The 13867-nt window shown below is 40.2% G+C and overlaps 1 protein-coding gene across 4 annotated transcripts in view; it reads right to left on the bottom strand.

Moving 5' to 3' along the window:
* The window catches only part of lrriq1 (leucine-rich repeats and IQ motif containing 1), a 153660-nt gene that overhangs the window by 16293 nt on the left and 123500 nt on the right, over positions 1-13867 (bottom strand). For all 4 annotated transcript variants that reach the window (XM_078417361.1, XM_078417360.1, XM_078417359.1 and 1 more), the window contains one exon: positions 9360-9489. In XM_078417361.1, the coding sequence (XP_078273487.1) occupies positions 9360-9489 (130 nt within the window). The remainder of the gene's footprint in view (positions 1-9359; positions 9490-13867) is intronic.

The following is a 13867-nucleotide window of genomic DNA, read 5'->3' on the forward strand; positions in this document are numbered from 1 at the left end:
CAAAGGTAGTGTTCAGTTCTCGTATGGCCCTGGGGTAAAAACTGTTCTTAAGTCTGTTTGTTCGGGATTTGATCGACCTGAAACGTCGACCAGAGGGCAGATGAACAAACAGACGGTGGCCGGGGTGGGATGGATCTTTTATTATTTTGCCTGCTCTACTGAGGCAGCGTAGGCTGAACAGGTGCTCCAGGGAGGGCAGTGAGCAGCCGATGATCTTCTGGGCCGTCGTGATGACCCTCTGAAGGGCCTTCCTGTCCTTTTCTGAGCAGCTGGCATACCATGTGGTTATACAGTATGCCAGCACACTCTCGATGGAGCAGCGATAGAAGGACAACATGAGCTTCTCCTGCAGGTTGGTTTTCCTGAGGATCCTCAGGAAGTGGAGTCTCTGCTGTGCCTTCTTTACTGTGGTGATGGTGTTGGTAGACCAGGTAAGATCCTCTGCGATGTGCGTACCCAGGAACCTGAAAGCGGGTACCCTTTCCACACAGACCCCATTGATGTAGAGTGGGTCGTATTCTACACTGGTTTTTCTAAAGTCAATTATAAGTTCCTTTGTTTTGGAGGAGTTCAGGACCAGATTGTTCACTGAACACCATGCTGCCAGCCAGTCGGAGTACATGAAGGAGATAAAGAACTTAATGACATGATGTCACGACAATAGTCTCTCCCTCAATGCGAGCAAGATGAAGGAGCTAGTTATTGACTTGATGAAGCATGGTGGAGTACATGGCCCAGAAGCATCAATGGTGCAAATGTGGAAATGTTTGAGAGCTTCAAGTCCCTTGGCGTTAACATTACAACCTGTCGTGGACATTAATACCACAGCCAAGAAGGCACACCGGCACCCAGACATCCTGAGGAGACCGAAGAAATTTGCCATGTCTCCAGTGACTCTTCCAAACTTCCACAGATGCACCATAGAATAGTGTCACGTTGCATCACAGCTTGGTTTGCAAATAGCTCTGCTGAAGACCGCAAGAAATTGCAGAGTTATATAGTCCAGTCCATCACACAGCCCAAACTTCCCACCATTGACTCTACACATCATGCTACATCAGAAAAGCTTTCAACAGAAGCAAACATTTATCCCATCTTAGTCATTCCTTCTTCTCCCTACTCTCATTTGACAGAAGATACAGAAGCTTGAAAGCATGCACCACAAAAACAGCTTCTTCCCCTCCATTATCAGGCTTCTGAACAATTCTTCCATAAGCTAGGTTACTGTTCAGTTCATCTCTACCCCAGTGAGGACATTTGGCTTTGTCCAAGGACTTGATGCACTACAATGCATTACAATGCTGTGAGCTATATTCTGCACTCTGTACCTTCCCCTTTGCTCTGTCGATTGCACTTGAGTTTGAACTGAGTGTTATCTATCTATGGTATATTTGTTCTGTTTGGGTAGCATGTAAAACAAAGCTTTTCACTGTACCTTGGTACATGTAACAATAATAAACTTCATACCAAACCTAGCCTATTTAGTCCCGACTGTATTGGCGTTCTTTCTAGCTGAGCCCTCCAACCCATGCTATCTCTAGTCCATCAGTACTTCACCTTCCATCAACATTTACAGGTTTAAATTCCTTGTGAGCACTATATTTACCCTTTCCACTCGGATATTGGGCTCATTGCAATTCAAGAGTTGTCCCTAAAGTTTCAATTCTATTTTGGCCAGAAACAGAAACAATAATCTGCTTCCTCAACATCAATAATAACCCTTGACTTGAGTAAAATTAAGATGCTATTACACTTGAGATCCTGTCCTTAAATGTAACCATTAGCATTAATCGAACAGGATTTGCACATACTCTTCCCCATGTTGTGGGTTCCAACAGAACCACAATAACCACCATCACCATAATCTTTTCAAACTGGGTTTGTGGTGTTCCTTATCCTGACATCAGGGGGGCAACAAACCACAGCTTCTCAAACCTATTTCTGAAAGGTATTGCATGTCCCCCAGTATCACACATCACAATATCTGTGTTCTTCCTATTGAGTAACCTTCAATTCCAGGATACCGTAATCAGTATTCTGGCTGTGATTTTGATACTCTTAGTCCTTATCTTCATAGAGAGCGAGCACATCATGTCTGTTGGGTTACTCCAGCTCCTTATTCATTATCTCACTCCAGCTCTCTTTGTTCTGTAAGCTATCCATTATAGCATTCTGACCTTTCATCTTTATGTCAGGCACAGCCAAGGTGACTGTTCAGATATAACTTCTCCTCTCTCACGAGTTGAACTCGTCTTATTGTCTGGTTCAATAATCTGAGCTGGACTGATTCAAGGCAGAGATGATCTAATACGGGTATTTTCAGTCAGACAGCATTATGATGCAAATGTTCCCACACACAGCAGTCCAGCCACACAACCTAGGCTGTCAAACCATAGTTTCTATTATTATTGTATTACTTTATAATATTTTTCACTTTAAAAAAAAAGCATAAAACATAAGTAAAAGCAAAACAAAAGCATAAAACAATGACCAAGACTTGCATTTCCAGCCTATGCAAACACTGCAAGCTTCCCATAACCAGTTATGTGGTATGTGTGCCACATATGGGTTTAGGTTATAAAGATTAGAATTCTATTCTCCCTCCAACCAAAGCCTGCACTGGTGCCAAGAAGCCAGCTTGGCCAGTTTGCTCAGCCTTCTCTCACTAGCCCTTAATCTTATTCACAGGCAACTTGTAAATTATATTCTAAAGCCATTGGAAGAGTTCTGGAGTGGTATAAAATAAGGATTGGGTTTATCACCAGTCTAATCATTTTGTATTATCAGGAGAATATATACATTAATGGGTCAGAACTTGCTGAACATGGTGAGCTGCCTGAGCTTAAGGTTGATCTGTGTGCTGAGGACCATATAACTAGCCATTGTCAACTTGTCCAATGCTAAGGCCCTGTGTAGCATTATGTTGTCACCTGGGTGGGAAGGGAATGGGTTTAAGGGGTGGGTGGAATGGGTCTGGATGCCCTGACAAAAGTCAGATGAATAAAGAGTCAATCAACCTGTAAAATAATTAACATTCACAAACCATTAAAATCATAGTCTCAGTATTGTAATAACACTGGAGGATACCATTTGGCCCATCAGGCAAAGCCAATTGTTATAACAATCCCATTTGTTCCATTTGGTACTGGTTTATTATTGTCACGTGTACAGACAGAGAATTTTTTTTTCTCCCCACTCTTTCCCTACAACCTTTTAAATCAATTAATCTTCCTTTTAAAGAATGTTCAATAATGTTCATTGAACAAAACGAAACCATTTCCTGTCTATTGATGCTACCTTTCATGTTTCAGCTATGAGGAGAGAATACATCGTGCAGATTTTGTTTTCCTTTGAGTTGGGAAAGCTCAGAGGGATCCAAATGAAGTATTGAAAATTATGAGGGGATGAGGTAGGATCGATGGTTTTCACTTTAGTTGAGCTCTCTGTAGCCAGTTGATATTAGTTTCGGGTAAGGAGTAGAGGAGTTAGAGAGAATTTGGGTCAGAAGATTTTACCCTAACGGTGTTCTAAATGTAGAAATCACCACCGAAGGGGGTGAAGAAGGCAGATGCTCTCACAATATTTAAGTTGTATTAAGATATGCAAGTGAAACACCATGGCGCAGAAGGTTATATGCTGAGAGTTGTAAAATGGGATAGTGTAGGTAAGTACTGGATGGCTTGTATCTGGATGTAGGTAAGTACTGGATGGCAGGGGCTGTATCTGTTATGATCGTCTATGATCAATGCCTATGTTGCATATCCGCTCCAACTCCTCCTTCAACAAACACAATGTACTTCATCCTATGCAACACCCTTCCTCCCGGAGTACCAAGGCTACTCCACAATACCAAGATTACCATTGAACCCTGCTATCTACCCAATTCTTTAAAACATGCCCACAAGCACCTGTTGTCCCAATTAAGAATACAGTTACCACCTGATCCTCAAGGAAACCAATTCTCACCACCATCTTCAATCAACCGGTCAATCAATTGGTTTCCATCACGCACTCTTATCCCAATTGCTATGCTTCTCTTCTGCAGCACCCAGGATCTGGGCAAAGTCCAAACCTTTCTGGTTTCCTTTGGCTCCTGTGCACAAAGCTTTTTTGAACAGCAGTACTCAAATGTCAGCCCCCTCTCCTAAATCAACTGAATAAAGTGTTTTTAAGATGTCAACTAATTTTCAAACAAAAAAATACTTTTTGCAAAATTAAAACAGTCTAATCCTAATCCTATCTAATAAGTCACTGTATGGATTGAAACAAAGATGGAATGGATGCACTTACACAGTAGAATTAGTTATGGTGGGAATTGAAACTGCCAGGCACAAATGCAATTGGATAATCTAGATTCAAAGAATAACTCTGGAGCAAAGTGACACAACTTACAGGTGACATTTCACTTTTCTTCTTTAATGGTTTGTAAATACTTTGCAATGTCACAAACTTGGCTGACAAGAGTACCCTGAACATATAGTCTGAAGAAGGGTCTCGACTCAAAACGTCACCCATTCCTTCTCTCCAGAGATGCTGCCTGGCCCAGTGAGTTACTCCAGCATTTCTTGTCTACCTTCTGAACATATATTAGATATCTTGACCTCAGCTCATTGTAGAAGTTTAAATCCTGTATCATTTAACACACAGAAGCAATGCAGAAGCAGTGATACCTACAAAGTCTCACAAGTGTCCTTTATCATTCAGTCACTGGTAGATAGTGCTTTTGGCACGTTGGCCTTCATCACAGGAGTCAGTGCAGGCACGTACATGGCAGCCCCGCCAACAGCCTGTCTCGCCTTTTTCTTCTTTTGCTGTTTTGGTCTGTGTTTACTTGTATGTTTTTAGTGTATCTTCAGTTTTTGTATTATGTGAAGGTGGAGGGGGGATTGAGGGAAACTTTTTTTATCTCTCCTCGGTGGAGATGCGACTTTTTCATCATATGTCCATCTGGTTTAACATCGTGGAGCTGGGCAGTCCCTTTGTTAGGGATCGACTGTGGGAGCTCCAGCCGCAGGAGCTTCGACCGTCCCGATCGCGGGAGCTTCGATCGCCACGATGCGGGAGCTTTGATCGCCGACTGCGGGAGCTTCAATCGCCCCGACGGCGGAAGTGTCGATTGCCCCGACCGCGAGAGAAAAGGAGGAAAGAAGGTATAAGTTATTTGCCTTCCATCACAGTGGTGAATGTGAGGTCGCCGAAAAACACGATGGACGTGCTGCCTGCACTGGTGAGGACTCAGAGGGAGTGCCGTGAGTGCAGTGATCTCGGTGTTTTGCGGGGACATGGCTCCATGAGGACATCCCGGAATCTAGTGCGAGTGTGGACGGCTTTCTGACTGTTCGGGCGGACAAGGGCTGCAGAGCGAGTGACAGCGGTCGGTACAACTCTGGTCACATCACGGTGAAGGAGCGTGTGTGTGGCTGGGCATTGAACTGATGGCTGCGGGCCTCCACTTATGCTGTGTGCCCTGGGGATTCTCACACGCCACTGTGGTGGCTGCTTATGTTTAATTTTTATGTGGTTATGTATTTTGTTGCTTTTTTGTATGACTGTTGGCAAATCAAATTCCTTGTAGACAATAGACAATAGACAATAGGTGCAGGAGTAGGCCATTCAGCCCTTCGAGCCAGCACCGCCATTCAATGCGATCATGGCTGATCACTCTCAATTAGTACCCCGTTCCTGCCTTCTCCCCATACCCCCTAACTCCGCTATCCTTAAGAGCTCTATCCAGCTCTCTCTTGAAAGCATCCAACGAACTGGCCTCCACTGCCTTCTGAGGCAGAGAATTCCACACCTTCACCACCCTCTGACTGAAAAAGTTCTTCCTCATCTCCGTTCTAAATGGCCTACCCCTTATTCTTAAACTGTGGCCCCTTGTTCTGGACTCCCCCAACATTGGGAACATGTTATCTGCCTCTAATGTGTCCAATCCCCTAATTATGTTATATGTTTCAATAAGATCCCCCCTCATCCTTCTAAATTCCAGTGTATACAAGCCCAATCGCTCCAGCCTTTCAACATACGACAGTCCCGCCATTCCGGGAATTAACCTAGTGAACCTACGCTGCACGCCCTCCATAGCAAGAATATCCTTCCTCAAATTTGGAGACCAAAACTGCACACAGTACTCCAGGTGCGGTCTCACCAGGGCCCGGTACAACTGTAGAAGGACCTCTTTGCTCCTATACTCAACTCCTCTTGTTACGAAGGCCAACATTCCATTGGCTTTCTTCACTGCCTGCTGTACCTGCATGCTTCCTTTCATTGACTGATGCACTAGGACACCCAGATCTCGTTGAACTCCCCCTCCTCCTAACTTGACACCATTCAGATAATAATCTGCCTTTCTATTCTTGCTTCCAAAGTGAATAACCTCACACTTATCTACATTAAACTGCATCTGCCATGTATCCGCCCACTCACACAACCTGTCCAAGTCACCCTGCAGCCTTATTGCATCTTCCTCACAATTCACACTACCCCCCAACTTAGTATCATCTGCAAATTTGCTAATGGTACTTTTAATCCCTTCGTCTAAGTCATTAATGTATATCGTAAATAGCTGGGGTCCCAGCACCGAACCTTGCGGTACCCCACTGGTCACTGCCTGCCATTCCGAAAGGGACCCATTTATCCCCACTCTTTGCTTTCTGTCTGTCAACCAATTTTCTATCCATGTCAGTACCCTACCCCCAATACCATGTGCCCTAATTTTGCCCACTAATCTCCTATGTGGGACCTTGTCGAAGGCTTTCTGAAAGTCGAGGTACACCACATCCACTGACTCTCCCTTGTCAATTTTCCTAGTTACATCCTCAAAAAATTCCAGTAGATTTGTCAAGCATGATTTCCCCTTCGTAAATCCATGCTGACTCGGAATGATCCCGTTACTGCTATCCAAATGCTCAGCAATTTCGTCTTTTATAATTGACTCCAGCATCTTCCCCACCACTGATGTCAGACTAACTGGTCTATAATTACCCGTTTTCTCTCTCCCTCCTTTCTTAAAAAGTGGGATAACATTTGCTATCCTCCAATCCACAGGAACTGATCCTGAATCTATAGAACATTGAAAAATGATCTCCAATGCTTCCACTATTTCTAGAGCCACCTCCTTAAGTACTCTGGGATGCAGACCATCAGGCCCTGGGGATTTATCAGCCTTCAGTCCCATCAGTCTACCCAAAACCATTTCCTGCCTAATGTGGATTTCCTTCAGTTCCTCCATCACCCTAGGTTCTCCGGCCCCTAGAACATTTGGGAGATTGTGTGTATCTTCCTCAGTGAAGACAGATCCAAAGTAACGGTTTAACTCGTCTGCCATTTCTTTGTTCCCCATAATAAATTCCCCTGCTTCTGTCTTCAAGGGACCCACATTTGCCTTGACTATTTTTTTCCTCTTCACGTACCTAAAAAAACTTTTGCTATCCTCCTTTATATTATTGGCTAGTTTACCCTCGTACCTCATCTTTTCTCCCCGTATTGCCTTTTTAGTTAACTTTTGTTGCTCTTTAAAAGAGTCCCAATCCTCTGTCTTCCCACTCTTCTTTGCTATGTTATACTTCCTCTCCTTAATTTTTATGCTGTCCCTGACTTCCCTCGTCAGCCACAGGTGTCTCTTACTCCCCTTAGAGTCTTTCCACCTCTTTGGAATAAATTGATCCTGCAACCTCTGCATTATTCCCAGGAATACCTGCCATTGCTGTTCTACCGTCTTCCCTGCTAGGGCCTCCTTCCAATCAATTTTGGCCAGCTCCTGCCTCATGCCTCTGTAATCCCCTTTGCTATACTGTAATACCGACACTTCCGATTTTCCCTTCTGCCTTTCCATTTGCAGAGTAAAACTTATCATGTTGTGATCACTGCCTCCTAATGGCTCTTTTACCTCTAGTCCCCTTATCAGATCAGGATCATTACACAACACTAAATCCAGAATTGCCTTCTCCCTTGTATGTTTACATACTTGGCTAATAAATGAATTATAATGAAAACATTCATGAAATTGAGTATTTAAGATGAGACAATTGCACAAGAAATTGGCGAGTCTATGCTTGTAGTATTGTGTTCAGTTTTGGTCCTCCTGCTATAGGAAAGATGCCATTTAAACAAAAAAGAGTGCAGAGAAGATCTACGATTATGTTGCGAGAACTCGAGGGCATGAGCAATAGGAAGAGTTTTGGGCATGTTAGGTCTTTATTATTTGGAACGCAGGACACAGAAGCATGAACTTATAGAGATTGATAAAATCATGAGGGGGTATAGATAGATTGAATGCATGTAGTCTTTTTTCAGGGTAGGGAATCTAGAGGGCATAGGTGAGAGAGGAAGATTTAAGTGGAACCTAAGGGGTAACTTTTATATACCATACAGAAGGTGGTGGGTATATGGAATCAACTGCTAACGTACGTAGTTAAGTCAGGTACGTCAGTTAAGCAGGATTTTAAAACCATTTTGACTGATACAGTACATGTACAGGAAAGGTTTAGATGAAAATGGGCAAACGGGGTATCTTGGCTGGCATGGACCGGCTGAAGTACCTGCTTCCATGCTGTATGTCTCAATAACTTGAATAGTTGACTTAATAACTGTGAGGCCATTAACTGTTGGATCTGTGAAACGATGTGGGAATATTTCCGTACGTCACTCACTGTAATGTATCAAGTAGTCCACAATTATTTTTGAAATATGCAGAAGGTGCAATGGACATTACGATTTTCTGACGACTTCCCCCACAAACAAATTTTCATGCATTCTCCATTTGCCTACAACTGTTTCATCCTGAAGGCCAGCAATGTTTTGACTTTATTTTCAAAATATTCATAACTGTCTTCTACGATAGAAATTCCAAATTTGCTTTAATTAGAGTATCAACTTCAAATAATTTCAGCTTCAGCAATCATAAGCGGTTAGCAATCATGATATCTTACACCAGAATATAACTTCAGCAAAGATGATAAAACCTGGCTGGGTAATATATAGTCATGGCGACAATGTCCCATGCATGAGAAGCATATTTCGGAATAGGTAACCCGACATATCTAGATCAATAGCAGTTAAAAAATACAATTTATTTAAACTGTCAGTCTGTTTATGTGGGCAATCAATATAGGAGCAGATTTTACAATAATGATATTGCAGATCATCAACTAACTTAAAAGAGGTCTGATTTTAAATGAAATTGAGAAATCTGTCTATTCTGGATAATAGGAAGCCTTTCATACAGCCATTTTATATTCTGGTGTGATCTTGAAAATCTATCCTCATCATCTATCTCTTTGTGAAGGAAGCATTTATCATTTACCCCGGTCAAGTAGCAAAATTCACATCATTTGTTACATAAACAAAGAAGATCTCACTGTTTCTTATTTCTGGAATTTGTTTCTTCGTGGTTGGCAATCTGTGTGTGGAGCCATTGATAGGTTAGTTCCCTGCTTGTTTGTAGTGTCTTTACTGAGGTCGTGTCTTGGTGACTGGGTTCTTCAGGCACTGAATGAAACAACAGAATAAATTATAACTACCATCTCCAACAGTAAAGTGCAAGTAAAATAATGGAAGCAACAGTTAGATGCTTAACTGCGGTACATTAAATATTGGCCACAAACCCTATATTACAGCCAATAACAGAGATTTCATTGAGAAAATAATCGTTTACCGACATCCTTATATTAAAACTAAATAACTGCAGTTCATTCTTAAAAGTAGAAATTTTCAAGTGCTGAAAAAGTAATTCACCATATCACCAAAACCTTTTACATAATATTATATGATTTTTAATCTGTACATGTTTAAAACACCATTCTGCAGATAACTAAAAAAATGTACTTTTTATTAGGGAGATGATGTTGTGACATTTGATGCATGGTGGTTAGAATAAATTTAAAGATGTAAATCTCTGATCAAGAGGACATTTTATCCCCAAGAATTTCCCAGCCAAAGAAATGAAATGGAAAAGACAGAAATCCATGTTGATCAAAGTTGGTCTTATTCTTATCAGATTTGTTCTAAGTAAAGCTGCTTTTATTTAAATTGATATGGGTAAGAATAAATGGCCTCTGCTCTCCTTTATCCACTGTGCTGACTGACACATAGCATCTGGCTTGCATCCCAATCGTGACTATTCCTTTATAAATTTTTGAGAATCTTTGTGATCAAAATTATGAAATTAACATGATCAAATCCATCACATATCCAGAGAATTGACAAATATATACACATAAAACTGAATTTGAGTAAATAGATAAGAACTGACAAGTGGCAGATCAGGATTTTGTCATTGGCATTGAGACATTAGTTCCCCTCTAAATTCAAACACAAGTGGCAGAAAACCGTGTAATTAACTAAAAGCTAACTAGACAATTGACTAGAAAGAAGTCCTGTCATAAGGCTTTGGTTTTATCTTATTTTTTTACTAAATACTTTGAATCATTAAAATGTTTTCAGATTTGTAATAAATGCCAATTCAATTTTTGAAAGACAACCGGATTAGTACATGTAAGTGTTTGAACAAAAGTATATAATTCTATCAGGAATAAATGTGCATGCAGGCTTATCATGTAGATCTCTAGGGGACCTTGCACAATCAGAGGTCACTATCTCCACAGAAGAAACAATATCGTGATATTAAAGAATGAAGGCATTCAGTGCTATGTTAGTGACAGTCATTGAGGTCAAGACCATCTGCCATTAATTTTCTCAAAAAGGAGAATAATGGACAGTCTATGCATTGCTTCAAAACTCCCTACTGAATAAACAAGACAAGGTCATCTGCGGGTTAAATTTTGTCCAAGACATTTTCAAATACTCGTGAAGAGCACTATTACTTATTCTCATAGAAACCCTTCTATGGCTTTTAATCTAAGATCTTTATGAGTTTATACATGCAAAGAAATAACTTGAATGAACATTTTGGGCATCGTGATTAACTGGCAAGTAGGTTGCAACCAAGACCTTGTTGCTGCTGAAGATTCACATATATTGAAAAAAAAATTCAAGTTACTGGATTATCACCTCTGAAAGTGGTTCTGAAGAATTCTGAACCTTTTAACAACATTTTAAGAATAGCAGATGTTTCAAGCAAGTGAATCCCAGGGTGTACTTTCAGTACATAACACTCTCACCACTTGCATTCAACCTTGCACAAGCAGAATAATTCTGTGCATTATTTGAGCAACCAGGCCATATGGCATGATAAATGCATCTTTATCTTGTTATACTCACTTAGGAATAAACTTTTCAAAACTATATAAAAATACTAATTTGTGCAATCAAGATGAAAAAAAGCCTAAATTGCACGAAAGTTACAAAAACATTTCATTTCATTTTTCAAAGTGCCACATTTAACAAATGGTGTAGTGGGAGGAGGTAGTGCAAGATGGACTGGGATTGGAGATCTGCAGTTAAGCCTTATTAATGAAAAAATAATAAAGACACAGAGTTAAATGTATTCTGGTTACAAAAAATATAGTTCATATGATCTTGCTTTTAGTAATCAATTGATGTTGTTGACTTTTTTTTAGCTACTTCCATCAACTGAAGTTTGGCATATTTTTGTAACCAAAACAGGAAATCTAGCTCTGATCTGGGGCCATCAAAACACCTGCAGGGAGATTTCCATGTTTATTTTTACCAAAGCTTACTATGAGTCTAAATACTCTGGCACCTCAGAAAACTTGCTAAAATTAACAGCTCAGTTGAGATCAAAGCTTCATCATTCAAAGGAAAAATGTAGGGCAAAAATGTACACTGGCAAGTATTTGCTTTCTAAAATGAAACTAACTGCTTTTAAGCAGATTTTCTCCCAGGTGGTATTTTAATGACTTTGCCTTGTATTTTTCCTTAATATGAAAAGTACAGCTTCAAAATCACAACTATCAACAAATAACACATACGGACATCATACTTAAATAAGATTTTCTGTCTATGAAGTTTCATCAAAACCTGAAATATTTTTAACATAAAAAAATTAAATTTATTTTGTTGTTCACAGTTGCAGACTATCTTGCGAATAATATTTCCAGTATTTATTGTTTAATTTATAGTTTTCAATTATGGATTTTAATACCACAGTAAAAGCATCCATTGAGTGTCAATTTTTCTTAAAGCGACTTGGTTTACAATGCATTATTAAAATTGACAATGGAGCGTAAAATTTGTTTATTTTGCTCCTCTACTGAATTTCTTGCCAGTTTCGTAGGGAAAGGTTCGAGTTGTGATGTCCCCACCAACTGGAAGCTGCAGTATAAAAAGGCTGATTTTAAACCCCACTTTGCCCAATGGGAAAATTGAATGCAAGGGCTGAGATCGAGGATTACTCACTCATTCCTACTGCAGCCTTAGCCTACACCAATTTAATGCCTGAATGTTTGTTGTCTCAGAAATACAGACAGTAAGAGTCCTTGGACTCGAACACGATCCTCATCTGCCTGTTACTCTCAGTCAAATAAATCCCAACTAGTGCCACAGCAGCCAGAAAATGGCAGCAATCAAGATCAGAACCGAGAGTAGAGCCCAAGCGACAATGCTTATTTGGATTCAGTAAATAATTATTTCCTTATGGGTCCGGAGGAGTAAGAGTGCTTCTCCAGTTCATAAAGAAAATGTGGGTCTCTCTTGTCTCAGCAGACTGTCCACTGGAATCCCCGGAGGTGGTCTCCAGCCACCCGAAATCCTGCTTCCACCCGCCAAGCTGAGTCATTGGGCAAGAGGTGGAATACAGTAATGAATCGCAGGAGTTAATATCTCTCCAGGCCTCACACAGTGATTTAATGTAAGCATGCTGCTTGCTATCATATCCACACCAAGTACTCAATCTGTGAATTGGGGCTGAAGTGTCAGAAAAAGCAACCCTGTGGTATTCAGTCGGTCTGTCTGCCATATTTCCAAGAGATGTAATCAAACATGAAATATTAAGAAAATCAACCATATTTTATAAACACAGAACGTCAATATGTTCAATTTTCTTTTCAATAGTTTGTTTTCCTACACCGTAGAAAAAAATTGAGAACCTCCAATCCATGAGGCACTTCTGCTTTCATGACTACAGCGATCACACAGCTTAAGTTTAGTTTAAAGATATAGCATGGAAACAGGCCCTTTAATCCACTGAGTCACGCTGACCATTGATCACGCATTCACACTAGTTTCAATGTAATCCCACTTTCTCATCCATTAAGGATAAAGGGGTATAATAGTTATTTTGGTCATTTTATGAGATATTTCATAGTATTACACCATCTCTATCGTACTCAGAGTTTTGGTTCATAATGTATTAACAATTAAATATTTGCATTTACATATTGCTCTATTCACTTTACTTTTAATAAGTCCCAAGGTGTTTGTGGTAAATACTTTTGAATTCTTGTCACTATAATAATATGGCATATTAAAACATGTAGGAGTCAAAATCCTATTAAAAGTGAGGTACGACTTCCATTGTTTCCAAGCTGATCATATTTCTGACAATTTACCCGAGTTATACAGTGGGACAAAAAAAGAAACACATGTTATCACAAAGTGCAAAGGCATTTGAATTACATTTTAAAACAACATGGAAGTGTAAAGATCAGAACATTTGTCGGCAAGTTCCATTTGTGAGTACCTTTTAATGTTTACCATTTGTTTTAGAAAAGACACCACACACGTGTACAATGATTGGTTGATATAAAACAAAATTCAAATGACTACATTATAAACCTGCAGGAAACTATTATCATAACTTAGTAGATGCTTGCTCGGAAAATTAGTGCAGGCTTCACTTTAAATGTTATATTTTAACAAGTGACAATACATTTAACTATAAAACAACACTGAGCGAAATGCGATGTAGCATTGACAACACACCTCCTGCAGTGTTTTACAGTTCTCC

This window comes from Rhinoraja longicauda, chromosome 20 (assembly GCF_053455715.1).
Source record: "Rhinoraja longicauda isolate Sanriku21f chromosome 20, sRhiLon1.1, whole genome shotgun sequence".
Taxonomy (NCBI): Eukaryota; Metazoa; Chordata; class Chondrichthyes; order Rajiformes; family Arhynchobatidae; genus Rhinoraja; species Rhinoraja longicauda.